Source organism: Gouania willdenowi, chromosome 3, assembly GCF_900634775.1.
Source record: "Gouania willdenowi chromosome 3, fGouWil2.1, whole genome shotgun sequence".
NCBI lineage: Eukaryota > Metazoa > Chordata > Actinopteri > Blenniiformes > Gobiesocidae > Gouania > Gouania willdenowi.
In genome coordinates, this window is record NC_041046.1 from 6,530,316 (window position 1) to 6,557,734 (window position 27,419).

General features: G+C 36.7%; 1 protein-coding gene across 1 annotated transcript in view; it reads left to right on the top strand.

The window, feature by feature from the left end:
* Positions 1-1,008: 1,008 nt before the first annotated feature.
* The window catches only part of LOC114458012 (CD81 protein-like), a 41,014-nt gene continuing 14,603 nt past the window's right edge, over positions 1,009-27,419 (top strand). The window contains exons 1-2 of the mRNA XM_028440247.1: positions 1,009-1,176; positions 17,969-18,083. Coding sequence (XP_028296048.1) covers positions 1,111-1,176; positions 17,969-18,083 — 181 coding nt within the window. The 5' untranslated portion in view covers positions 1,009-1,110. The remainder of the gene's footprint in view (positions 1,177-17,968; positions 18,084-27,419) is intronic.

The window sequence follows — 27,419 nt, forward strand, 5'->3', positions numbered from 1 at the left end:
ATAAAACCCGGTTCATCCGGTTAAACGGCAGCCACTCAGTGTCCTCGTCATTCGGCTAGTTAGCCCCGTAGTGTCGGGCCGCAAACGCTACAATATTTAAGCGTAGAAGGCAGCCAGACAGAAAGTATTAGCAGACTCCGCCCGCCGCCAACACTTCCAGATAAAAAAGTACTGCGATTCAATTGTCAGAAAATCGATATCAACCGTGATACCTATGAATCGATTTTTAACTGCCTTACGATTAATCGTTACATCCCTAGTAAAAAGTATGTTTCCTCAAAAGAGAAGTCCACGGGAGCTCACTACCACGCTACGGACGTGTGTCGTGACACAGACTGTAACCGGACTAAATAGTGGTCCGTTATACAACTTCTGGGTGAGGTCCGTCCGGTGTAAATACCGAACGGTCTAACTAACATAAAAATAAACGTTTCGAAATGTCATCACCAAATAAAGAACAGTAAAAAAAGTATTTTTCCTCAAAAGAGAAAAGAGAAGTCCACGGGAGCTCAAGAACGTACCGGAAGTGAGCTGTGCAGTGAAATAGATATAGATGGTGCGCTAGCGCCCCCTCACACCCTGAGGTCAAAAGTTGAATATGTTTCATTTCGGGGCCGTCCAGAAGTGACATAAAATGAAAATAAACATTTTGAAATGACCAAATTACTCCAAAATAACAGATACACACACTCGGGGTATTTGGAGCCCGTCGACCGAGGTCGAACTGGCATCGCCTCTGGAAGATATTTGCTCCACACACACACACACACACACACACACACACACACACACACACACACACACACACACACACACACACACACACACACACACACACACACACACACAGACCTCCCTTGCTTTTATAGGTAACTCTGATTTGGTTATTTTCGCCTCTTTTTTTGCATTGTTCTCTGGTTGGTTTTCCCCCGCGTCAGTCAGAATGAGCGGCGCTGATTGGCTGATGGTGGGTCCCCCCCCCTAGTCTGTGAGGGAGGGGGCGTTGGGCGTTGCCTTTTCTAAGCTAAAGTCAGATTTTATTAGTTGAGATTCTCACTCGGACACGTTTCTTTCCGTCCCAACGTACACACTAGCGACTAAACAACAACCATGGGCGTCGAAGGCTGCACCAAATGCATCAAATACATGCTTTTCTTCTTCAACTTCATCTTCTGGGTAAGCTCGGTTCGCTCCATTGTTAGCGGTGTGTTGGTAACGGTACTGATTCACTTAACGGTTCAGACCTCAGTGACGGTCGGAGAATCCAAGCTAAAAACAATCTTGCGCTTAAATGAATATACACGTTTCCCTTCAGGTTGGAATGGTTATGAATACGTAATACCTCTATTATACGCTCGAAGGCGCGTTATTTTTAATTTTTTAATTTTTTTTAATTTAATTTTATTTATTTTTTAACCAACTACACGACGATTACATGAATAAACATGGTGGTGTTAGGATGTGTGGAGACGCTGGAAAAACAAAACAAAAACACTGGTGTTTTTTAAAAGCTAGCTGGAAAAGGCTTCTTTTCAATGTAATTTCGTTAGCGGTGAATGTGATGTGTCGATTTATTTTAGGACAAATAATAATGATGGACGATTAATAGCGATTAACAGAGGAAGGATTGGGAGTTTGTAGTTCTCAGGAGGGACGGCTTTGTCCTACGTCCTCCACCCTGTGTGTGTGTGGTGTGTGTGGTTTCCATTTGTGCAAGCCCTGTGTTGAGTAATGTATGAATCATTTGTGGTTGGGTTTTACTTTCCTTTCCTCTGGTTTTCTCTCTTTCTCCTCAGGGTTTGGTTTCCTCTCTCCAACAGTGTGAGGGCCTGTCCTTGGTGTTATTGTGTATGGAGATGAATTTGGGGGTGGGGGGGGGGGGGTTGTCCTTTGATATGTGAATTCTAACACTTTTTAGATGGGAAAATACTCCCCAGAAGTGAGGTTTCCTTCTCAAACTGAAGGATACATATGTACATCTTGTGTTACATCTATTTCAATGGAGGTAGATTAGAAAAAAATAAAACAAAAAAACCTTTTCATTAAAAAAGTTTACTTCAATCAAAAATAAATATTTTCAATCAAAGAAAAAAAAGTGTCCAAATGCAAAAACAAACAAACATTTGAGTCCCAACTTTTTCTTTCTTTTTTTTTTTTTTTTTGCATTTGAACACTTTTTTTTCTTTGATTGGAAAAGTTCTTTTTGATTGAAGTCATCTACTTTGTATTTGGCCCATATTTTTTTTTGTTTTTTTCAATACTATTAATTAAATTAGGGTTTTTACACTTCTCACACCCATAGGTCCGAATCACACACATGCTTAAAAAATATTGATTTTGTAACCAATGTTTGTCTAATTTAAAGGACTTTTGTGCACTTTTTTAAAGAAATTGCAAGATTTGTTGAAAAAATTAGATTTCTTTCCACAATTTGTAATTAGAAATGACTGCATTAATGTGATATAAACAAAGCAAAACTGCAAGTCCCGAGGGGGGCATTTAATTGGTGGATTCGAGATATATACAACTGGATTAGTAGGTCATTTACACAATAATTCATGTTTTCTCTGTCATTTTTACCGTCTCGTGTGGTCCAAATTGGATGCTCTAAAGGGCTGGTTTTGAGTTTGACACTATATTGAAATTATATTCCACATTTTTTTTAACATAAATATTCTGATAGGATCAGTTGAGGTTCTGAGTGCCACTAAAATCCACTCTAAAATGACTTTCTGATGAATGGTTTTGTTAATGGCCTGTGTGGTGGTGTCTTATGGCTGGTGTTTATCCCTCTTTTAGTCTTCCAGACCAGGACACAAATGACTTTGGCTTGTCTAATGTAGCTGCAGTGACGCTGCCTCTTCGGGGAGGGCGTGGACACTTCCATGGGTGGTCCGTGTGCTGGGTGTGTCCTCGTCTGCAGGGTCTGCTCTGCTGCAGCAGCTCCTGCATCTTATTTTACTTTCAGAATGGTTTCAAATGGTCATTCAACGGTTTTTTAAATTTGTTTGCTCGTGTGAAATATTTGCAGGCTTTAAGAAAGTGCCAGTCCCGTGTTTTCTTTGGTTATCTAGTGACAGAGAGAAGTATTAATGAGTACTTGTTTTGTAGTAGTACTACTCAAGACCACATTCAATATTGTGTTAATAAGGAGAAGCACTTGCAAGTGTTTCTGACAAGTGTTAGCATTAGCTCACTGATTAGAAATCTGTTCCAGTGTCTTACTGTATGTGATGGATGTCTGCAAACATTTTGACATCCATTCATCTTATTTCTGGTCAGAAATCCCTCTGAACGTTTACTTTAGGCCTCGTTCATCTGACTAATAAACATCCTGGACTCATCATTGGCTTTTAAATAAATACAAAGATTTATTTTTTCCCAAGAATTTAGTCAAACATTTCTCGGGATTTGAGAGTTTTGCAATGTTGTGCTTTGAAAGAGTTGCAGACATCTTGTTTTTGTTTGTAGAATGTATTTAAAAAAAACTACGATTAAAGAGAAAATGCTCTTCAACTGTTCTAACCAGAGGGGTATTCCATAAAGCGGGTTATGTTCAAACTCTGAGTATGTTCAGGATCAAATGAGGGAAACTCTGAGTACCCCATTCCAAAAAGCGAGGTATGTTCTTCTCTGAGTATGTTTCCCGGGCAACATCAGTTTAATAAACCGTAACCACTTTTCTCTGAAACACATTAGTAACATCACACACCACAGACGTGCTCACATCATTACTAATGTTGTGTTGCTTTACGTCTTTTTTTTTTTTTTTTGTGATAAGGGTAATTTTCTTTATAACATTGTAGATGTAGATCATTAAGTGAAAGTCACTGAGAGGTTGATCTGCATTAAAACATTTACTGACGTCTGTAGTAAAGTTCTCTGGATAAAAACCTGTGGATAATATAAAGGAGGAGATGATCATTTAAATTAATCCACTTTTAAGGCTCGATTGTTGTTTTATATTGTTATACAGATAAGTCTGTAGATCACACATCTTTGAAGGTGTGATGGTGCAGTGAATTGTGACACTGCTCTTGAAAGTGATGGGTAGTGGGTTCGCGTCCCGCTTCAGTGTTTTTCATGACATTTTTTAGGACGTTGAGATGACTCTACCAACAATATTACATTAAGAATCAATATAAATGATGTGATATGAAGCAGCAGCCACTGTCTTTATATCCAGTGTAACAGGAGGGCTCTCTATGCAGACATCCTATGCTGCTGACATGTCTCCTTAGACACATGTTATTCATATTATCCATCACTCGTCACGTCACTGAAGCAATGAAGTGATGAAGCGACCAAAAAGTGTGACTAATTATGGGTGATTTAAGCCACTATAGTCACTGAAGACTGAACGCACCTTTAGAACAGGCTCATATTCATCAAACACTGGCTTATTTCACCCATCAGGGTGAATATATCACTATCTTCCGTTTGGTTGTCATGGCAGTTTGAGTATTCTTTGATCCATTGATGATGGCTTTTTATCGCGCGCGTGCACGTAAGTAACCCAAGGTTTACATACTCAGGGTTGATTGACCCACTTCATACCAGCTTTAATGGAATCAGATACCCAGAGTTTCCCATCGCGAGGTATGTTGACCCAGAGTTTATGGATAGACTCAGAGTTTGTTAACCTTCCTTTATGGAATACCCCTCAGGTCATGATTTTTAAAATGTATTTTTATGGTCTTGGTCTTGATTCGCTCTCGACTTCCTAAAGTTTTTGGCCCTGTTGTAAATGTCGTACTACTCATACTAAGTGTGAAGTCTAAATGAGTATGTAGTAGATATATGAAAACATTTATGCTATATGGGGACAATTTTTAAGTGTGCACAGTGGGCACGCTAGTCATACTCAACCGTCCCATGATGCATTGTGAGTGGAATGTAAAATGGTCCTGGGACCGGTGTTATGTACTGAGTGTGCATCGTACTGAGATTGTATATGCACATGCGCAGTACCGCAAAATGAATTTTTGCCAAAAAAAAATTCAGTTTTGTTTATTTTTGTTTTCAAAGTGAAAAAACACATGTTTTATTTGTTTATTGGATTATGTTAGGGTTATAATCCCAGTACGGAGGTAAACTCAAACCAAAAATCCCTTTTATTATTTTTTTTAATTTTTGTAAATAAGGCTCTTGTTTTGAAGTCAACAGGAAGTTCTGGTAGTAGTATAATGGAGTTTTATGGATCAAATGAGCACATGCTGATATTCTACTTGGTCACTTTCTTTCTTCAAATGTTTTCAGAACTTTCAAAGGTGGAGAATCAACAGAGATATTTAGCCTCAGTGTGATTCAGATTTTTAACGATGTAGGTTCCAAATGCATCTTGGGAAACTTGGAATTATACTTCAGTGGGAACGCTCATCATCTTAATCATACTTATAGTATATAGTAGACAGTGTATACTCATTTTGTAGTGGATGGTATATTAGTGTGACATTTCCAACACAGCCTTGGTCTCGGGGCGTTCTTGTCTTGAGTACAACACTACCAAGTACCATACAACACTACACTAGCTGTAGAAACATCATCAAAAGGTAGAGTGAGAGATTTGCTGCTAACTTCTGCCTCAAACACTATTTTAACTCTTGTTGAAGCATGTCACAAACATTTTTTAGTAAAACATCATCACCCGTCCTATAACAGGTCCATTTAATTATTTAATTTAGGTTGAACAAAAACATTTGATGCTGATGAAGGGAGAATTATTAGGAGTAGAAAGAAGCTTTGTACATACTTAGCCACAATACTTGTTGTTCCCATAACAAGAACTTTATTTTTGTTCTTGTTGTGGGAATCTTAATGACTAAGTTCCGTTTAGCTGTAACAGAAACTCATGTGGAAAACACCCTGACATACAGTAGACGTTGCACACACTGTGACACACACACTATCTGTACTTTGAGTGAGGAAGACAATAAAACCAGAGTGGGAAAAAAGAAGATGACATGGAATGGGAAAACAAAGCAAACTACTGCTACAAAGGGAATGCTTTATTGTTGGGTGTAGAAGTTTAACTGGTGATAATTATAATTTATATCCCGATATTACAGTATAAGGCGATTATTGCAATTTTTTTTAAAAAAACAACTAATCTGTAAATGTGTACACCTTCATGAGAACATTATGTATGAAATATATTATATTTTGGCATATTTTACACTCAAAAACATTGGCTTTAACATGCCATGTGCCAACAACTTAAAATAAAAAAATAACATACAATCATCCCTAACTTACATACTGTTTATCTTTCAAAAAAATAATGCCTTTATACATCTACGCTATTACCATCTTGTTTTAATTAAATGTAGCAGGAGAACACAACTAAAGTTAGTATAGTGGTCACGTCTTCCGTCTTTCAAATAGAGATCAGGAGTTTGATTCCAGTGTGATTGTTTTCCATCTGAAGCATGTCTTCTTTTCAAGCAGAATAAAAGTTTAATTTTCCTAACAATAAAGATGCCGCGTTCATTCATTCTACTTTTCATATAACTGCATGCTGTTATAAAATGAGTAACTACACTAAATTACAAGGCGTTACAGAACAGTGCTCCATAGTAGACTGAACATGTAAGGTTGTAATTACATGATTTTAATAATAATAGGTCATGATCTAAAATGGGATGGTCTGACGCTGAAACTCCAGGGCTAGATATGTTGAAGAAGTAAAGCCACAGATTTGTTTGTTTTATTGTTGTAATCTCTTATTTTCTATTTATTTAAAGTTTAAATAAATCCAAAATTGTTTATTATGAAACAGATGGATTTATTGCTTGTGTTCATTGAAAAATACATGACAAGAGGCCCTTGAAAAAAATAATTGCATATTAAATTGCAATCGCAATATTAAGGAAAAAATTGCAATTAGATTATTTTCCAAAATCGTTCAACTCTATTTTAATGATCTTTGAAGGACATGTGAAATCTTGAGTAAAATTTCACGCTATGTCTTTATTTTAGTGCACATTGGAAGCATGGAAATTTAAAATAAATAACATTATTAAAGACTCAGTTTTTCTGTTTCAGAGCTTCTGTTTTTCTGTACACATTTCTGTTTTGTTTTTGTTTCATCGGCTTTCCCTAATCAAGTTTTTTTTAACCCACGTGGGGTCACCTGGAGTTTAAATGGGGTCACTGAAATGTCTAGTAATTTAAAAAAAAAAAACTGATTAAAAATACATTGCATTTTTTTTAACATTCTTTTTCAAATTAAAACACAAATCCCAAACAAGCTTTTTCTGTACTTTCACTTTGTCAAAGATAGAGCTAACTGATAATAATGAAATGCATTTAAAAAGTCTGAGTTGGCACAACTTGTCACTAATCCTGGCTACTCTGTATTTGTAATACAGTATAATAAACATGATCAAAAAGTAATTCTAGAGAAAAATGTTTTTAGGGTCACCAAAAATTCTTGATATCAATATGGGGTCACGGTCCAAAAAAAGGTTGAGAGCCACTGCCCTAATCAGATGTCATTACAGACTATTAAAGGTTCCAAAACCAAGCCAAACATGCTTGACACTGGTAATGGAGTTAACTACTTTCATTAATTTCATTGTTAAAGCTGGATATTAGATCACCCGTTTTAGGTGAAAAATGTTTGATATTGTCCTAAAACATGTCTGTGAGGGTTTAGTCTGTGTTAAATATATACACATAGATATTACGTCAGTTTGTGCTCAAGAATTAACTTTTCCATCTTGTTGCTCACCTGTTTCTGGGAAAAATGGCATGTAAATGCATGATATTCTAATACATGCTTGTGAGGGTTACAGGGTATATTCAGTGTCATATTGCAGTTTCCACTTGATTTTCTAAAAGAAAAAATGTAATGGTAATAGTTTAATAGCCAGTAATAACATCTAAGTAGGAAAAGCTGATGAAAGGAAATTGAATTGGGTTAACTGGAACAGAAATGACACAGAAGTGGGTAAACTATGATACGGAATTGGGGAAAATTTGAAAAGGAAAATGGGAGGCTCTACATGTTTGGTCACAATACAACAAAAACATCCATTAGTTCGTCACCATGTAATTTCCAGAATTTTCTCTTTCCATCTGTCATTGTATTCAGCCGTACTGTTATTGACCAGTCACAAAATAACATGTTCACTCTTCCAACTATAATCAACGTTTAGAATTTTCCCCGTTCAAAAATGACAAGAGAAGGATGTGGAATGGATACATTTGAAATATTTCAGGCCCTCGTCCATTGTTTTAATGACTGTATCAGATTAGAATGCATTTTTCAGCGCACACACTAATGGAACCAGGATTAACACAAGCCAGGCCTTCATTACACTAGATTTATGACACACCCTCAGAACAAAGTTCTACTGAGTTGGTGTGAAAAACAAGAGGTCCAGAAAACAGGCTATGAGATAATTAAAAAAAACAAATAATAGAAGTAATTTTGTTGACAAGAGAGAGAAGTATTCCTTTAAAGTATGTTGAAGCCTATAGTTTGGCTCTGCAGCTTTCTCTCAAATTACCAACCTCTGTCTCCAACGGCTTAACATTCAACGCAATCAGCTTTATTTAGACCAGAGCAGAACCTGAGTTACTATATATTCTCTAGACCAGGGGCGTTAAACTCATTTTAGTTCAGGGGCCAAATACGGACCAGTTTGATCTCCAGGGGGCCACAGATTTTATGCAGAAAAACTAGTAATTTCAACATTAATATACCTGTTTGTACTTCTACATCATATACATCAATTTCAAAATATGTAAGAAACCAACCATATCCAAGCAACAGGTGACAGATATCAGTCCCAACGGGATCTTCACTCGAACATTCCTAGCTTGTGTGACCAATTTCTATTTAATTAAGGTAAATATTATGTCATAATTTGAGGGAAAATGTAATCATTTTGAGTTTTTTCAAGAGTTTAACATTGAAAATGCCTGCAACCATGTGATATAAGCACTGAGAAAACTGTGAGCCCCTGCGAATATTGTTGTTTCATTCACGCTATGGTTCATGTTTTCTCTGTCATTTTTTTTAACTTTCTCCTGTGGCCGAATTGGATTCTCCAATGGGCCGGATTTGGTCCCCGGGCCATGAGTTTGACTAACTTTCCCATTAAGTCTGTTAAGTCATTTAACAGATTAGCAGCTAAGCTTTCATCAATATACTTTTTTCTGAGGAGTGAAAACACGCCCTAAAACAAGAGCAGAGCTTTATAAAACAAATCCAGATTCTATAGAAAAGTGAAATACATTGTGAACTATTGTGACCACAGGCTACAACCATATCACACAGGCTGGCTTTTTGTGGTTCGGGCTCTGGCTAAATGGCGTCCTGCCATAATACGGTAATTATCTCAACTGAAGCTGGCATCACAGACTAGCCAAGCTGTCTGCTCGCTGACAACACTATAACAATTGATCTGACTGGATTCAAAGACAGAGAGAGAAACGAAAGGAGTTTGTTGTGTGGCACATGTGAACTCTCCTCTCAATGGTGTGATGCTAGGTGTTCTTTTTGTATCTGTGCTGTTGTTATGACCAAGTGATGTTATGACTGATGCTTCTACAGTAGCTCTGATTTGAGGTGCAGATTCAAGTGTAAGCATTTATTGAGTTTTACACCTCTGGTTCTGTTCTTAATAACTTGGTCAGTAGTTATGGAAAATTCAAGTGTGTAATAATTGGAACCAGAATACTCTGATATTGTTATACTTATATCTTTTATTCCCGTACAGACCAGACTGATGAGTAGTGCTGACCCAAACTGTCAGTTTCAGTGTATGACGTTTTATTTCTTCTTTTTTTCAAAGCATGACTGGGTTTTAACCACCTTTTCTAATGATTTATAGAATAATTAATGCAGTAAATTGGCTCAGAATGACCCATTTCACTGTCATTAGGTTTGAAAAATGTAGAAAAACGTAAATTTCCACTCAGGTTTAAATTGATGCCATTTACAAAAATGCTGCACTCGTTATTCAGAGAAGAGAAAATATTAAGTGCCTAATAAAGTGTGATTGATAAATAAATGCATCCCTAGTTGGGAATCACGGCAATGTTTGTGTTGTAAACTTAACTTCTCTTTTTAACGGATTATTATAGACCTTCACAGGCCTTCGATTTTCTATTTCAGAGTTCTCACTCATTTTTCCTTATTTAGATGACTTTACCGCTATTAAACTCCCTGAAATCCTACCAAACATGCTAAATGTGTTTAATCAACTACTGTTGTTAATTGTACATTTTAATGCTTCAGATGATTCATGGAAGCCTGGACGGTTACGTTGAAATCACTGCGAGATTACGTTGCACCATCTAGTGTTTAAAAGTGATAATAGAAAAAGTTACCACCCAGTTTTGTTGGGTTTTTTTGTTGTTTTGTTACTAAACCCACATTATTATAACACAAAAGATTTGTCATCGCGGCTGGTATTACTAACTTTCCTGTTGCTTGTTTTTCAGCACAGGTCACACCCACTCAGTCCAACCATATACGTATATGTGTGTGTGTGTGTGTGTGTGTGTGTGTGTGTGTGTGTGTGTGTGTGTGTGTGTGTGTGTGTGTGTGTGTGTGTGTGTGTGTGTGTGTGTGTGTGTGTGTGTGTGTGTGTGTGTGTGTGTGTGTGTGTGTGTGAGAGAGAGAGAAACTTAAATTAGATGAGAGTCCATTAGTCCGTGTAAGCAGCCAAACAGCTGTCTGATAATTTCATTCTAAGTCTAGCAAATGTGAAATCTGGGTTTCGTCTTAGTAAACAAAATATAGTTACTGTCACAGAAAAAAAATGCATGTTTGCTGTTTAAACAACAACCACACACATTGGTCTTTATGATCTCTGTGTGAGTACTATGGCCTTATGTGAAGTTCAGTGGTAAAAATGGTCGAGAAAACCAAAACAGGAAAGGAATGCCCTCGGTGGGGGGTGGGATGTGGGGGGTGACTCACGGTGTAAAACAGGATCCGGGGCGGAGTTTGAAGAGGGTCGTCAGTGCCAGTATTAGTATTTTATGGGAGCTGTAGACTGGATCCCCCCTACACACACACACACTCCTCCAATATGTCCGCTTATAGCAGCTGTTGTGTGGAATAACCTCAGCTATTCCACACAAATGTTTATAGAAAAGTGCTTCAATAATTTTGACCACAGCTTTATCCTAAAAGCATTAAGTCTACTCTGTCTATGTCTATGTCTCTACCGATTTGGCTGGACTGGGACCAGTAAAAAGTGTTTTAATGGTGGAGACTGTAACAGCAGCTTATCTGTAGAATAGGCTCACACAGGCTAGACGTTGGTCTCACATGACCCGGCCACCTACCCACTGCTTTTCCTTTCACGAGCGCTCTGAACTAGGGCTGGGCAATATGGACCAAAACTAATATCTCGATATTATTTTCTCAAAATAGCGATATAAGATATAAACCTTGATATTTTTTACTCGATAAAGTCTCACTAGAAAGACAATTCTGGTCAGACTTGTTTATATTGATATAGGCGATATTGTAATTATCAAGATCACCAAAATAGAAAACTTGACAAATTTCTTCTATCTCATTGTCTTTGAGAATAACTGTCAAACGTACCAACACAGGCATGAGACGATGAGAAAAGTAATGACTGTTATTGAGTTCTCCAGTCTGCTGATAGGGAGACGGATAGTTTAGGCTTTTTTTTTGGCAAATAGCAGTACAGTATTAAGTACAGTAATCCTATTTATTAGACAAAGAAACAACAGTTTGTTATGTGCCATGAATGTTTTGAACATCTTTCTGAGTATTTATTAAAGGTGGGGGCCATGTATATCAGTCGTACCTTTGCCACTCTGACTCTGACCAAAAACAAACAAGTGTGTGTTGTTTTCTATAGTCATGTTGTTATTGTTTGTGTTGTAACAGTGCCTAGTGTAACTAATGATTCCAACACAACAGCTCAGGTTCTTCTGGAACCTTCATGAATTTTTACCTATTTCTTTTCTATTTTCCACAAAAGTTCTGATAGTTCTCTTCATTACAGGCTGTAGAAGTGGTTTCTAAAAAGCATCTTTTATCATTTCAACGTCACCTGTTATTGAGTGTGTTTGGATGTGTTTTTTGTGGGTACTACTTTACAATGATCACTTCCTCTTTTATTGATATCTTTCTCTTTGGAATTTCCTTTAAAAAGCCACAGCTGCCTGAAATACATGGTTTCTGTTTGGTCTGTTTAGTTTCAGTTTTGTCTTCTGTCTTTAAAGTAGTTTCTGAGAAATCTATGTTTATGTATCATTCTTTTGAAATGTTAAAAAATATCTAACTAGTCTTTTACTATGGTCTACTGCTGGTAGTCATTCATATACAATAATGTATATAAGTCCCTCCTTCGTCCTATAGACCCCTATACAAATGGAAACGATCGCCAACTGCGCACAACCAATAGGTTTTGACTTCCTGTTTTTGAGACTGTCAATCAAAGTGAATGTAGAACTGTGCACGGAAACAAGACCGCGCGTCACAACAGCAAACAGGTAAATATGATTCTGGCTCTTACCTGACCCATAGACATATAGTAATACAACCCAATGCGTTATGTTCCGTGATGCAGAAAAGTAGAGGCGTGGCTTCTAGTAGATTGGGAGAGGCAGTGGGAGGAAGTGGAGCTGTTGAGGGCGGGACATCAAGAAGTTTCTCAGAAACTCAGGATATCAGCTTTAATATTTTTATGGATGTTTAAATTTTGACTTCACGTTTACTAAACAAACAATCAAATCATTACGTTACCTTTTTGAGTGGCGATCAGAATGGTTTCCACAGTCACCTTCCAATGCTGATCTATAAGGACTTTTTAGTTTAATTATTAGATAATAAACCATACATCTCTACATGGATTTACATTAACTATCAAATGTAACAAGTCATGATATACTATTTAGCTTTAGTTATAAGTCAGTATATCATGTGTTTGTTACTGTTTCAACATTTGGTCCTTGGAAGTTTGTTTTACCATCTAAAACTACCAAAGTTTAATAGAACTGCTGCAACTACCCTTTTATTTTCATTATCGACTAATCTATCAGTTATTTTTTCAATTAGTCATGATTATCGTACTGTTTTTAAGCACATTTTTGGGTTGTTATTTTAACGCACCTGTTTGGGTTGTTCACTGCAGCTGTTGTATTCTGACAGCATGTTTTACACAAACAAAAGACACCAATGACACATAATACATGCATTTGTCACTAAGTTGTTACCTTGTCAACCATTGACCATGTCATTAATTGATAGTAGAATTGAATTTAATGCATTATTATTTTTGGCACAAGGACAGTTTTAAAGAAGAAAATTCCACTTGTACACCGTGAATATTTTGCAAGATAAGAAAGGCAGGCCTTTTTTTACGATTTTTAGTACGATTTTCCTTTTATTATTATTATTTTCCTTTTATTTTTAAGGTAGAGGCTTTGATCTATTAGGTATTATTGAAAAATGTACAAAAATGTACAAAAAAAGAAAAAAAAAAAAAAAAAAAAAAAAGTGAATGTAACCATGTCGGAAATAAACTGAATAAATAAATAAATAAATGCGTCATGATTACAGTATATGGGAAATATGTGGTTACAATGGGAGTCAATGGGGCACTATTGGTCACGAGGTTACTAAGTGTCAGTATGATGCATATAATATCTCCTTTTCTATACACTTCCAATACACATGACTTTAGAATTAAGAAAATAAAAATGGATACAAATAATAGTGGAAAAATTTCATGCAACTAGCCTTAAAAATGACCGGAATAGAGTTGGTCACAAAGATGCTCAGAGTGGTAAAGTCTGACCCTGTAGATTATGAGGGCAACATTTAAGAAAAGTTCCAGAGTTTCTTTTAAACAGGCCCTGATTATTATCGTGTGTCCCTGCAGTCTCACGTTACCGTACTTTGATTTCCACAGTTTCCAGTCAGACAGCGTTGCTTTAAAACCATTCAGATCTGTGTTTACACGTCTGTGTTTACGTGTGTTGATTCTTCGCTCTCTCACTACTCGTGTGTTGATGTGGTTGCTTAGCAGCAGTGTGCGTTCACTCAGGAATGAGCCTTAAAAACAGGAGGAGGAGAATGGCATGTGGGGGGGGGGCTGTTTTTGTCACATTAGCATGAGTTTGAAAGCTCAGCTAACTTTACCTCTAAACTACGTCATGTTTAAAGTTCTTAAAGTTTCCTGACCTCCACTAACTTTCAGCTCGTAAGAAAATATAGTTTGAAACTCAGTTTTAATAAGTTTTACACAATAACTTTTTCTCTAATGTTACAGCTTTTTTCTATGAATTCTGTTGTAGGTGCTACTATTTATATTTAATACTCCACTGCTATTTAGCTTAGTTTAGCAAATCAGGTGCAGCAACTGTAAGTTTACCAATGTAGATATGGATTATTTTTCATGCTTTCTTTTTAACATACAATAATTAAACAGTTCCTATTCGCCCTCAATAAAATACGTTCAGGTGAACTTTCTCAAAGCCAATTTTTTTTAGAACAAACAGTTTTAGAACATCTGATTTTATTAATCTAGATCTAACAATAACACAAGCAAGTGTGTAAGCAAAGAGACAAATCAGATATGATTAACAAGGACACTCAGATTAACACTAAAAAAGACAGTTTGAGCAAACTGCACAAAATCTAAATAGTTAACAAATAAAAATAATTATATTTTACACATTAAACAACTCATATACCTAATAAATCAAATAAATAGACACAATAGACCCCTAACTGATAAGTAATAATAAATCAATCAATAAATCTTGAACATATTTTGTATTGCTTATCAGCAGTGAATGTCATCTTTAACTAACTACAATAAGTGATCGTTTGATTTTTAAATGTAAAACATCTTCTAATTAAAATAATACTGTTAGATATAAACTTTTGAAATCTATGCTTGAGAAAACTACGTGCAAGTTCCAGGAGTGAGCCGACCCTGACGACCACAGCTGTGCATTAGATGAGTGCCTGTTCTCATATTGATTTGATATTGTTGTTGATTCATTTCTGTTCATCTGTAATAAATTGATTGATTGATTAATTCAGCAAAGCAAAACCTATGTCTCTCTGTATGCAGTCTCAGTTACTGAACACGAGAGAATCTTTAACAGAGTTTATCCCTGCTTACTCAGGGCACAAAGCATCATATATCACATAAGTTTACATGTAATGAAAGGGAAAGGAACATCACAGACATTCACACCAACTTCTGCTGTTCTATAAAGACTTGAAGATGACCTGAAGGGTTTTTGGGAGGTTTATTTTACTAATAAGTGAAAAGATAACTGTCCTTGGATGGATTGAACCTATATCCATTGAGATGCAGAACCACTAACATCTACTGCACAGAATAATCTTCAGAACTTGAGGAGATATGTTAAAGTTTGATGTGAACGAGTGTCATACAGATTCTACTTTCTGTTCCTTGCTTCCCTCCAGTCAGTCTGTGTTGAGTTTGCATCACATTAGGCGAGCAGCCACATGGCAGGATAGGCCAGTGGGTCTTTGTGTGTGTCCCGCTCATGTGGGGTGGGGGATGGGAGGGTTGTTGAGATTCCAGAATCAGACTGCTGACCTGGGGAGGCTGAAGTGCTGCAGATAAGAAGCACGACTTATGTTTACAGCTCACTGATGATATTGTGCATCTGTGGAGCGTTTCCACTGAGTGGCATTGAATCGTAACTATAGCTCTGAGCAATGCACAGGAACTGCTCTTCATATGGATGACGTGAAACAATGCAGAGCCACTAGTGCAGTGATCAAGAACCTTTCTGTAACTGTGAGCTACTTTGTAGGTGCTGTATAGTCTGAAGGGATACCAGTTAGAAAATCACTTCTTAAATACTACATTTTCACGGTTTCACTTGAATTATTGGCTAAGATAATAAAGAAGGCTAGCAGTAACTTAAAAAGTTTCAACATGCAGCACTTTTTTTCTCCTAATTTATGCAATTGTTTCATTTTCATTACATTTCATATAAAATTATCATCTTCCCATTTTACTAGCTACTAACAAACAACTTTTACCTGATCATATAACATGTAACATTTGGAAAGGGTAACAATTATGTCATATTTTATGAAAATCCACCTTGCGTTTTTAAAAATATATTTTATATATATCATAGTATATTTAACATAGCGCTGACCATACACCAAATCTGCAGCACTTAAAACATTGGTCACAATGTTTTAGTGAAAATAAAGATTAAAAGATGGTCATTTATTACTAAAACTTTATCAGGTGCAGCAGTATTTAACTCGATTAATTATTAACATCTGTCATATGTATTTATCTTTGTGAGTTTAAATCCTGGAAAATAAATCAGATTTTAGAAGGGTCTCATTGGTGACTAGAGCTCCTGAGGGCCCCTCCGATGGTCCATGTGGGCTACCACATGCCCGCTCTGCGCTAGCACTAGCTAGCCACTAGCCCCTAACTACAGGTACTAAGTGTGGGAATAATATTGATTCACAATATATATCCAACTTCTTTTTATTTCTCTGGAGAATGTATTTATTTTAATGTCTGTAATCATATGATTATAGCAGTGCTTCTCAAAGTGTGTGGTGTGTTTTTTATGCAGGTGATTAGTTTAATTTAGTTTTTTGATTTATTATGAAATATGATGTGACTTGTTCCCTGTTTGTTCAGTAAATTTGAAAATGTTGAAATTGTCAGGATTATTTGGAGGGCAACGGGTGCAGGTGGGGCTTAAAAGTTCACCTTTGTTCAAAGGGAAGTTTGAGAAGCACTGGGTTACAGGTTAACACTACATACAGAGCAACTGACTGACATGTGATGCGCATTGTTTTTGGAACTATGATTATACTTTAGTTCTTGGATATGGAAAATAAGGAAATTTAAATTGCTATAACCTTTATATATTGAATTGTAATACTTGTAGAATCACGATATAAATTGAAACAGCACAACATATAATCTCTCTTTATATCACCTTACTTGTTACTTGTTCTCTTGTTGTATGCTGATGAGCCTGTAGGGGACATTGGGCTCCAGGGTTACATTGTTCTCCTATTTCGTTCATCAGAAATTCACTTTTTTGATTTACTTTGAACCAGTTAATGATGTTCATGTTGATTAGAGTGACTGTAGATCAGACATGGGCAACTGGAGGCCCGGGGGCCACATGTGGCCCTCAGTAAAAAAAATTTGCGCCCCCCAAAGCAAATCCCAAAAAATTGTAATTTAAGAAGTTGGAAGGAATATAAAGCCCAACATCATACACACAAAGTACACAAATGCACAAAGTACACAAGAAATTACACAAAAATTCCAAAACACACATAATGACTCAAACCAACAACCACTTAAACAAACAAAATGACTACAAAAACAGACAAAACAACACATTACCTAATAGCTCCAAAGACACACAAACTCTTACACAAAATGACAAGAAAATACAGAAAACAACAACAAAAATACAGAAAGTGACCCCAAAAATGCAGAAAATGAGAGAAAAATACACACAGTTACACCAAGAAAACCAAAAATAACAAAAACACACATAATGACTAACAACTGACAAAACATCAAAACCACAGACAAAGACAAAAAAACAACCTTTTTCCCCCTGCATTTGTGCACCGATTGATCATTATTGAAAATGCTGACATGAATATTGATCATGTGGCCCTCGGATCAGATATGATTATGTTTGAGGCCCCCGCTGTGATAGAGTTGCAAATCCCTGCTGTAGATTGTAGGGTTGAATGTTTGTGTGAATGTGATCCTGAGATAAATTGGCAACATGTCCAGACCAGGGTGTGTCCTGCCTTTTAACATGATTAAACTCAGATCCCTCGTTCAGAATGAGTAGCTCTATACAATGGGGCAAGAGTTTCACACAAAAACAAACACAATGAGACTTGACTATCAATTAGAAAGGAAAAAACCTCCACTTTGGATGAGCTAATTGTTAACATTGTGTGTTGCAGCTTGCTGGAGGTGTAATCCTGGGAGTGGCCCTATGGCTGAGACATGATCCAAAGATCAGCAACCTGCTGGAACTGGAGCTCGACGGAGCCAAGGCCCCTGGAACCTTCTACGTCAGTAAGTGTTTCAGCTCACTGAAGTGTTTCAGTGTTTCAGCTCGGATTCTTTCACCAACACAAATAACAACTACACGCACACACCCCTGATTGTGGGCGTTACTACTGAAGCAGCTAAGACACGCCCAGTCAGCCGGTCAGTGCTGCACAGTGAGTTCACAGCTGAAATGTGTCACTGCAATCACAGACACACACATTCACAAAGTGAAGCTCACTCACAACCCCACAGACTCTAGATAGCACTCAGGGACAAACAGCCCCTAGTCTCACCTTTTAGTCCTGTCTTTTAATATATGTTGTGTTGTATTGTTATATTCCTGTAGCACTTTCAGGTTTGGCATCAAATGTAAAGTGCATTACAAATAAAATGTATTATTATTACTATTATTACTCTACTCCAGTCGTGAGCCCCGGAACACCACCTCACACACACATAAACCAGGAAGACACACACACAGCGACAAGAATTACACGCACGTCCGCGCACACATAAACATGCCTTGAAAAGTCCTTTAAAACTTGATAAAAATAATCTATTTGTACCTCAGCTTTATTCTTCTTCTTCTTCTTCTTCTTCTTCTTCTTCTTCTAATTCTTATTCTTATCATGATTATGATTATGATTATGATTATGATTAATAATCATAATCATAATCATAATAATAATAAATTAGTTATATATATAGCACTTTTCAAAGAAAACTCAAAGACACTTTACAGGAAGCTTTAGATTTTTTTCTTATAAATCACTGTACTGTATTACGTATTTTTTTATATTTAGAAAAATATGAAAACATTTTTGTTTTTAAATCTCAAATATGGGCAGTGGGCCAATAATAATTGCTTGCAGGCCAACTTAGGCCCACGAGCCCCAAATTGGACGCCATGGTTTTTTACGTGTATCGGCATCTGCCGATGCGGGCTGCTGCATTCGCCGGTCCGCATTATTTACAGAGAGCAGAAATATTTTTTTTACTTGTTCTTGTTCTACATCACCTGTTTTTAATATTTGTTAAATATTTTTTACTTGTTGTCCTACCTGACCTTTGTTAATTTCAATAAATGCTCCTTTTAAAAAAATTGAGACTCATACCATTTGTTATCATCATTGTGTAATTTTTATGATGTAAATTGAGGGAGCAAGAGTAGTTTCGGGTCCAAATATTGGATCAAGAAAATCGGCAGTCCGTATCAGTCATTGGCTAAGGCATCGGCCCTAAAAAAATCCATAATGGTCTATCCCTACACAGAAACATTAATCCCACTTAGGTCCTCCATCATCTCTGGTCAGAAAACACTTTAGTGCTCAGATGTATTGAAATACAGCCGCTCTATGAGTCCACTGACGCGCTAACCGCAATATTTGCTCGCGTCTGTTTTGGTTGCCTTGTTTCGGTGAGAAAAGTGTTTCGTTGGCCGGAATTTCAGTGCATCATTACAGAATGTGTAACTTAACATTTAGTTTAATACAATTCTCATTTATTTGTTTCTCAAATATTGGTATACTGCGAGGGAGTGGCCAGACTCCTGCAGTGTAATCATTGTTTTTCTTGATTGCCGTTTTACTCCCACGTACACAGCAGAAATGTCACTGCAGGTTGGAGGGTTTAACATGAAAAGTGGAACATTTAAGGCTGATGCACGAGGCGGCCTCCAAGTACCTGTGGAAGCCCAGAGCACCAGTCCCAGTTCCACAGTGGAAAGAAAGTTTAACACATGTGCCTCTGATTTGTTGAAGTAACTGTATCATGCTGAGCCCTAACACACACACACACAGTGTAGACTTGCTGTGTATTTGTTTTTATGATTTACTTTTGAAAGAGATTTAACCCTATTGTTCCTCCTAATGGCATTTGGTTAGCTTCTACGGCTGCCTATTTTAATTTACCAAAAACAGTTTTACTAACATTGTTGAGTAAACATATGGATAATCTTACAGAACTACCGATATTTTCTTTTTATTTTAGATATTTTACCAATTATACAAAACTCACCTTATAGTTGCTTGCAGAGATATGACCCATATCTCTGTGTACTTATTGGGTATATGTCAGTTTATGTTGTGTTTTGGACGAGCACCCCTATAACATATTGGCTGGTTTCTGCTGTGCCCGAGTCACTATTTAGACAGAATCTGGGATGAGTGAGTCATCTCATGGATCTGGGTGTTTATAGCAGTGGTTTTTGTGCTTCATGCCATGATTCGGCATTTTCAAACACGTCTCTAAGAATTTCCAGCACAATAAAACACCTTTCCAAAAAGCACAGTTGAACAAAAGGAGCCTTTGTCATTTTTGGCAGAAAATGTAGGGATTTAAAATAATATGTGTATGTTTGAGTAACGCTGCACAAAGAGATGAACAAGCACTGTGTTCCCAAATGGTCTGATTCATAGATCTATAGAATCTAGAGCCTCATTTTTTTATTTTCAGAGTTTACCCTTTTCTGTGTCATCTCCATGTCAGTCGAGCCATAATAGCTGAATATGATTAATAGAGTTAGCCATTGTCATTACTTTAGAATTATACACAGCAGAAATGTGCAAAAACAAGCTAGTGCTGAGATTTTACATCCATCCGTTTGCAACACTTGCTAAAGCTAGAATTAGACCCATTTCACAGAGAAAATGATGGTGTAAATGTACGATATTGTCCATAACATGTGGGTGAGGGTTTAGTCCGTGTCTTATAGATATTTCAATTTCAGAATGTCCATCCTATCACATCATATTATGTTAGATTTTGTGTGAGAATTGATATTATCATCCTTCTGACCTCCTGTTTACAGATACATTTTTCATTTACATATTTTACAAAAGCATGCATGTCAGCTATATACATTGTCATATTGACATTTCACTTTATTTTCTGTAAAAAAACAAAAACAAAAAAAACCAATATTGTTGGGAAGTGAATTCTGTATTTTCCGTCCGTTTTCCACAATCACTGAAAACCTGAGGCCCTAACAATCTAAAGCTAAACCAGCTCTACCATCCTTTTGATGATTAAAATATGATGATTTTTGTAGGTTTCAATCTCAATAGAGGATTTATCATTTGTGTATTTTCATTTTATTCTGACCAACCAAATAATCCTGAGTTTAGTATTGCAAAATGCTTGTTACTGGAATGTGACAAGAAATCACTTTTTAAATCTAAATTGAATTAGTTTTGATAAACATTATGTGCTTTACCGTATTTGATTGCAATTAATAGATATGATAGGGTTCTATTAAATATGAATGACTCAAATAAGTAGATCTATTTGTTGGGTGTTGGGAATATATTATAAAATCAATAGTATCTCAGTTAAGGCTTCTACATATTTGATGAGAACAGAAAACTTAGTTCTTGTTCTATCTCTACCATGAGAACAAGACTTACAGTGTGTTCCTTTGACTGGCTAAGGTTATTTTTCTGTTCTTGTATACAAAGCTTTAGGTAGATGTTCTTTATTTAAAAAAAGAGAAAAAGAAAGCTCACAGTTTTACCAACAACCTCACAACATAAGATTTTCTCTGTTAAGTAAAAAACTAACAAACAATAGGTTGTTGCACCTATTCATGAGCATCAACAAAATCAGGACCAGAATTAATGTCATTCACATGGCAAACCTTTTATTCTTTTTTAAATAAAATTAAATAAAAACAAGACAAATCAATAATAACAACTGAAAAAACAAATAAAGGGTACATATAACTTCTGAAGCAATGGAACCACGTTGTTCCTTTTTTTACTTCCTTTCTTTCTTTTCCTCTCTTTTCTTTTATAATAATTCCTGCGATGTACCACTTAAGATGCGTTCACACGGAAAGCGACTCTGGTGACGAGAGTACATTCAAAATCAATGTAAATGACGCGACGTCAAGCGCTCTCAAGCGCGGACCACGGGCTGTAAAGCCACCTTTGTCGCCGGGCCCTTCCTGCTCCGTTTTTCTTTGGAACCAAGTTGTCATCACCATTTTCCATTAACGTCCCGTGACTTTCAAACTCGTCTTGGGTTCTTCACTTTTGTCCCATCTCTCCTCATACACAAATACTCATGCGTGTGGGAGAGTTTTGTGGATTGGCGGGGGAGTGCGCAGCTTGGTGTGTGAGGAGCGTCAGGAGAGTGAAAGAATCCCAGCCGACAGCAAAGCATTTATGTGACAATTTGTACTCGATGGTCACGATATAGTTTTTTCATACATCTCGGCGGAACAAGCCGCGATATATTGAGTATATTCGATATATCACCCACCATTAGTTGACACTGAACTCCAAGTTGTGTGTGTGTGAATAAGTGAATGTGACAACGGTGTAAAGTGCTATAAACGTGGAGTCCATTTATCTTTTACTATACTCACATCAATATTTTAAAGGTGCAGGAAACGAGCGGTACAGGGTTTGAAAAATCATGTCGACGTCGAGGCTAAATTGATGGAAAGCTGCGGCATTCACGTCAACTTCCTGCCATAAGAGTGAAGTGAGCCGACCCAGCAGCACTATCTGAGGCTTCTCAAGCACTTTGCATGTGTGTGTTAAAGCGCCGGGAGCTGCCCTGGCCTCACCCAGGTCAGCTACTTATGAGCGATACGACGCATCACATGATTCAAATAAGCTGCTGGAGTCATTTCCTGTAGTCTGTGGGAACAATGCTTTATGATGATGTACTACTGAAGGAGAAAAAAAACATGGAACAGACTCACAAGTGTTGGAGTCCTTATCTGAACCAGTGCTTTGTGGAGCTCCATGGGTTCATAGCAGTAGTTATTGAAACATCACAGACCACTGACACTGGGACTTTCTCTACATCGCAGCCATTACATAAAACCTCCCTCTCATTCCTGAGAAGGGCAGAAAAAAAAAACCTTGTTGGTATCGGAAAAAAATCCTCACTGGCCCTCCCTCCTCCTCGCTGGCCACACCCCTTTTTTTCTCTGTCTGAGGGGTTCTTTTCCTTCCCCTGTTGCTCCCCTTATTTCCCATCTGGTTGTGGTTAGTGTTCGCTCTCCGTTTTCCCTCCTTCCCGCCTTCTCTTTCAGTCTGCTCTGCCCTTTTTTCCGACATCTGCCTCTCTTTTTTCCGTCACAGTTTCACACACACAGGCACACAAAACACCAGGATCCCCCCTACGCTCAACGCAGGCCTTTTAACAAAAATAAAACTCTGGTTTCTGTCCATTTCATTTCACTGATTATTAGTCTGAAGAACTCAAACGTTAGCTTGGAATTAAATAAGAAGCATTTCAAACATCTGAAATATTATCTGGATTTTCTGTAGAAAGGGTAACTTCTTTTTTTTTCTTATTTAAGTGACTGAAAGACTCATTGTCTATTGACTGTAGTGTCCCAATGGTAGAGTGATAATAAACTACAGAAGACTATTGTTTTCTATCTGAAATGACTTGTTCCTGCTCAAAATATTCAGCCTGATTTTAAAGCAGTGGTTGTCGACCCCAGAGGCTTTGATCATGTTTGTTAAGCTGTGTTTTACGAGTAGCCAGGATTAGCGCACAAAGTAACGAGATGCACCAGCTTGGATATTTTTATATGGAATTTTGAAAAACTAGATTCATATTTGAGAAAGTGAAAGTATACAATACAGTTCAAGAAGATGTGGTTTTAATTTCAAAAAGATTAATAATTAAAATATATATAATTCTGGACATTTCAGGCAACCCCATTGGAATTTCAGGCGACCCCACATGGGGTCACGGCCCCAAGGTTGAACAACACTGTTTTAATGCATTCGACTGGTTTGCACCATCCTGAAGTTAGCATCTGTTTGTATAAATCCTTCTTGCTGAAGGCTGAAAGCACCCACACTGGATGAGGTTAACTTTTGAAATAGTGGAACATTTCTTAAAGGGAAGTGAAGTCAGCTCGACTTTAGCAGAGTGGAATTTTCCAAGCTTGTAATCAGTCTCATCACAGGGAGGAACTGCTCAGTGTGGAGCTATTGCCTCTAGTCTACACCAGAGCAGCAGCTACAAGCCTCTGTTGACCTGACCAACACTTCAACGCTTCCAGTCTGTAATGCATCATCATCATCATCATCATCATCATCATCATCACCTAAATTAGGAACCATCTGAGGAAGCTATCTGTCATGTTGAAACTTTAGACTTTCCTTTCACCAATTGTGACAAACAGGATTATTTTATGTCATAGAGGCCATTTTATCACAGTTCTGTCAATAAGAGACAATAATTGGCTTCGATTTTAATAGGAGATCTTATCAACTTACAGTACTATTGAAGTAATCACATAAAAGTTGCATTGGTATTTTAAAAAAAAGTTTTAGTGTTTAGGAGAGACTGCTGTTCCACAAATGAATAATCATATGAAATTATGGAGAGGGTAGTAATGATATGAAGGGGGTACATGAGACAAAAAAGATTGGGAACCACTGGCTTAGACCATTCAATAAAGTTACACCCACAACAGAAATACATCTCTGACTTCTAGATATTAAAAAATTATGATTATCTAGTTTTATATAGTATACTTATAGACTTTTACAATTTACTTATAATATACTCATAATGGGGTTTCCAGTGCAAGTTACAACACCTACAAATTTTGTATCATAATATCTTTCTATTGCCACACCATTTAGATATTGTTTTGCATTTTCAACATTTCTATTACCTAAAAATGATAAACTCTGTTTTATTTTCATTCAAAGATAACTTATTGTAATCAAACCATTTCTTAATTTAGTTCTTTTTCCAGTTCTTTTGCAACAACTCAAATATGTATTTACCAGTACAAAATAAATTTGTATCATCTGCAAACTCAATACATTTCAGTATGGATGATATAGAAAAAACACAATTTATATAAAGTGTAAATTATTTTGGTGCCAAGACTGAGCCTTGTGGAACTCCACATATTACTTTCTCAAACTGCAATTCAGTATCAGTTATAACCACATACATACTGATATCTATTACATACTGAAAACCATTAGATTGATTCTAGTTGTTTAACAATCAATTTTGTATTAAATTTAGATGTCTAACTTTGTTTTGAAGTCCAAATGCTCCACCGAGTCACAGAAAATCACCAACAGAGCTGTCATTCCTTTCTGCTGTGCATGAGACTTATCTATAAAGCAATCTGCAGTATCCATTTCCATTGTGGTCATGCGTACAAGTGCTACATAAAATCGGTTATTACTCCTCTCTCCCGACATCAGAGGCTCAGGTGGTTAAAAAGGTCTGAGTAATGAGGCTGTGGGTAACTGCTCTATCACTAAAAGGCTCTACGCTCTGTGGCAACGCTGTGTCTGGCATCTGTTGAGCTTTTCTCTGGAGAACAGGAATTTAACATTTAATGAGTAGTGGATGCAGGAGTAGAGGAGCCATGGTGTCAGTAGACTAAAGCTCATCACAAATAACAAAAGTATGGAACATATCAAGGAAATAATCACCATCGATATAGAAAATTACAGCATCGCCTATATTGATATATATATTTATTATAGTTTATTTTGTTTGAAAACACTTTTTTTAGGAGTGGCTGCTTTCGCTACTTTTCAGAACAGCATTAAAACCACACTCACATGGATTTCTGAATGCGTTGTAATAACCCTGACCTTCCACTAAGAACTCACTCACACAAGCTGTCCTTTATAGGAGAAAAAGCCAAAAGTAGCATAAATTGTTTGTTAATAAATGTACCTGTGTGGCATTTTTGCATCAGCAAACTTAACCCTGAATTGTCTTTTTGGTCAGACTTCATTTGAATTAAAATTATTGATTTATATTGTTTATCGCCATTTTGAGAAAACATCTCGACATATGAGTTTTGGTCTAGTGTCTAATTACCAAATATATTAGGGGACTGTTATTTAGTTTTAGTAACGAAGAAGAAGAACTGAAACTTAAAAGTAGGTCTGTGTACTGCCAGGTTAAATGTGTGTCCCACACCTCAACTAAAAGCCAGGACCACAGACTGTAGACAGACCATTTGGACCTCTCAAAGGAATTATCGCGGGATCTGCGATCAAAGCCAGAGCTCTTTACAGGAAGGGTTCATTGTATGATAAACAAAGGTCGGATGGATGTGCAAAGAATGGAAGGTTCGTTTCATTAGCTTCACACTTGTGGGTGGAATTTCTACTACTTTGTTCACGTATTTTTAATGATAAGTTGTCCGTGTACTAGCTAAAGACACACAGAAAGAGGCAGACAGATGTATTTCTTTTCCAACACAGATGAATCTAATAAGATTTACTGGCAGTGCGGAAGGCCTGGGATTTCCTGAGAAAGCTGAAATGTTCTGCAAGACAAGGAAAAATCTTTCCCAATGTTAAAACCCAAACTATCTATAGTGCAGTCAAATAGGCTGAAGGAAAAGGAAAAAAAAGGTAATATAATTATTATTGTTTCATTATTTAATCCAAAACAATGAGTAACGGATGGAGCACAAAAAAGCTTCAACTATCTGAATGATTCAACAACAAAAACTGCTGTGTTAACACATTTTTACCGCAACCGCTTTTTTTTTACACGTTGATGAAGAAATTATTATTTTAATTATTTATTGTATTTTTAAAGACAATTTAATTTTTTTATGCTCTTTGGAGATCATTGTCGATTCAGGGCTTGAGGAGTCACTGTTTGTAGCTTAACACAAACCACACATCACTCTTTCCAAATGACTTCTATATATGGTAGTGCCTGCTGCTGGGTTCTTTCTTCTGTGGTTTTCATAAAAAATTCAGCTAAGGATGCTATAACACAAACTGCCTCCTGGCACAACACAAGAGAACTGTGAAGGTTGGGTTTAATGTTGTTAACGAATCGCTAAGCTTCTTATGTCATACCATAAAACCCTACCAAACAGATTTTTTTCTTTTGTCTATGAAAACTGTACCATTACATATATGTGTGTGTGTGTGTGTGTGTGTGTGTGTGTGTGTGTGTGTGTGTGTGTGTGTGTGTGTGTGTGTGTGTGTTTTTAAATGGCAGCAAATACCCTTAAAAACTCTTAATCTGAATACCAAGATTACAAAATGTAATCAATCCCTGTTTAATCCTCAAATGAACAGCATGCCCATGTGCAGCTTTGATAGTAAACTCACAAAATGGGTAAAGAAATGCACAAAATATCAGCAAAAATACACAAAATGTCAACAAAAACACATAAAATGACAGCAAAAGTCCAGACAAATACTCACAAGGTCAAGAAAATGACAAAATATATGCAAAAGGACAACAAAAATATATATAGACAACAGAACGACAGTTTATTACAGAAAAATAAACAAAATAACAACAAAAAAATACACAAAATGACAGAATCACATAGACGATGTGTCCCTCAGATCAGACGAACACATTTTTGTGGCT